General features: G+C 42.8%; 1 protein-coding gene across 2 annotated transcripts in view; it reads right to left on the bottom strand.

Moving 5' to 3' along the window:
• The window catches only part of KIAA1324 (KIAA1324 ortholog), a 58573-nt gene extending 56763 nt beyond the window's left edge, over window positions 1-1810 (bottom strand). For both annotated transcript variants that reach the window (XM_015412179.1, XM_015412188.1), the window contains exon 1: window positions 1635-1810. In XM_015412179.1, coding sequence (XP_015267665.1) covers window positions 1635-1795 — 161 coding nt within the window. In that variant the 5' untranslated portion in view covers window positions 1796-1810. The remainder of the gene's footprint in view (window positions 1-1634) is intronic.
• Between the last annotated feature and the right edge of the window lie 216 nt (window positions 1811-2026).

Below are 2026 nucleotides of genomic sequence, written 5' to 3'. Positions count from 1 at the left end.
GTCTTGTTAAATGGTATTGTGTAGTTTTTGTTTAGGAATCTTGCTTTGCACCAATCTTTTTTTTTCTCAGCAGTAAAGGAGCTATTTACTCACCTTTCCCCTTCCTCTCCTTTTCTCTGTCTTTGTCTTGGTATTCAAAGTTTTCAGAATTATGGCAGCGCTTCTTTCATCTGGTTCCTGACTAGTTGCTGTAATGGATCAGTGAACCTATAGTGCCTTTTCAGGCCAAACTCTAGTGGAAGATGAATATGGGTTCAGGCTACTGGATTTTCTTGCACAAATGTCTGTGAGTCTAAAGGAAAATCCCTTTGCTGTTGTTCCTTGGAAATGTACTTCCACTGTATGCTAACAATTTCAAGACTGTTGCTCCATGTGTAGATCCCCCCAAAATGTTATTTTCAAAACTACATTTAAGAAGTGTTTATTGTTCCAGTTTGCTCCTAAGGGTGTTGAAGTAGGGGGGCTATTCCATAAGAACACTCAAGTTGCAACTGACGTATGGCAACCCCAGCAAGGAACTGTCAAGGCAAGTGAGAAGCAGAGGTTGTTTGCGACTGCGAGTGCCTTTCTTTGCAGAGTCTTCCTTGGTGGAAGCCAGATGTGCAAGACGGGCAAAGTTACAAAAACAAAAGTGAGTGTTTAGAGCATGGGTGCCAGGGGAACGGGAGGTCCGGGGTACAGATCCAATTAACGGGTTCGAGCCGTGGTGGGCGCACGGGGGGGGGGGCAGAAGGGATCCTCGCCTAGGGTGCAAAATAAGCTGGGGCCGGCCCTGATAGGGCAAGGACACAGAATACGAAATTAACCTTAAAGGTACAACTGCTTGGATTCTCCGGAGTAAGCTACAGTGAGCTGTTAGTGCAGAAAGGACCTATGTGTAAGAAGAGGTGATGATGGGAGTGAGAATGTAAACCTGATGATTTGAAGCTTACCCACCTCATGGACAAATTGCAGCTTGTTAGCATCACTTGAATGCAGCCATAATTTCATCCACAACCACAGCACAGCCACTAATCAAAATTAGTGATGAGTTGATTTTTCCATTCTGCTCAATTGGTTGACCATATTCTGCTTCACATAGCATTCAGATTTACCTTAGACAGTTTCTAAAATTAATGTAGGAATTAGGGCTTGCATATACAACAGTCTTCAGTTTGTTTCTCCCCCCCCCCCTTTTTGGTCACAGATGTGCATGAGAGCATTATGTACACTGATTAAACCACAGCATAAACAGGAATCCTGATGTGGTTGTGTGATTGCAACAAAATTTCTGCTTGCACTGTGACTTAATCAATGTGCGTACACACTGATGCACATCAGTAACTTGTAAGGGGGAAAAGATGAAAACTGCAGCAAACTGTATATGCAGAGTAGTCTGCACAAACTCTGGAAATAAAAAATGGATGAATTGCTGATAGCTAATTTACCAGTGCCTGCATGGAAATAACGACTGGGTAATTCCAAACTCCAGATTCAAAGGGAGAAGTTCATATGGGATGAATTTCATAGACAGCTATAATAAAGGGTCTAGCTTTTAGAATCTGCAGCCTTAAGGGCAGTAATTCAAGTCATGAAGAGTGGCTTTTAAGGCAGATGTATTTTCAGCATAAAATGATGATAACAAGCTCACTCACATGGTGCAGTTTTCCAAGGACTCTTTGGAGCTGTAATCGATTTCAAGGTTGGTTGCTATGTTGGCAAAGCCATGGGGCAGTGTATCCCATTCATCGAACCTGATGCCAGTGCCCAGAGAATACGTGCCCTCTGTACATGGTTTGCATGACTGATCTTTCATGTCCAGGTACTCGCCTGCTTTGCAGGAAAATGCTGAAATGCAGAAGAGCAGCACAAGGGAGATCAGAGGGAAGGATTATTAAAATACAACTGGTCTCATTAGACTATGCAGCCAGAAAGGTGCCTTCTGACAACACTGTTTAGCAAAGAGTGAATATAATGCAAGGTTGCTTTCCCCCTTTCCTATTGTGTCTTATCCCAAACACAAAAACCCCTTAAAGATTAGAAACAA

This window comes from Gekko japonicus, unplaced genomic scaffold (assembly GCF_001447785.1).
Source record: "Gekko japonicus isolate JY-2015 unplaced genomic scaffold, Gekko_japonicus_V1.1 scaffold697, whole genome shotgun sequence".
Taxonomy (NCBI): domain Eukaryota; kingdom Metazoa; phylum Chordata; class Lepidosauria; order Squamata; family Gekkonidae; genus Gekko; species Gekko japonicus.
The sequence above is the reverse complement of the archived record's forward strand: the minus strand, read 5'-3'. Positions and strand labels throughout refer to the sequence as shown.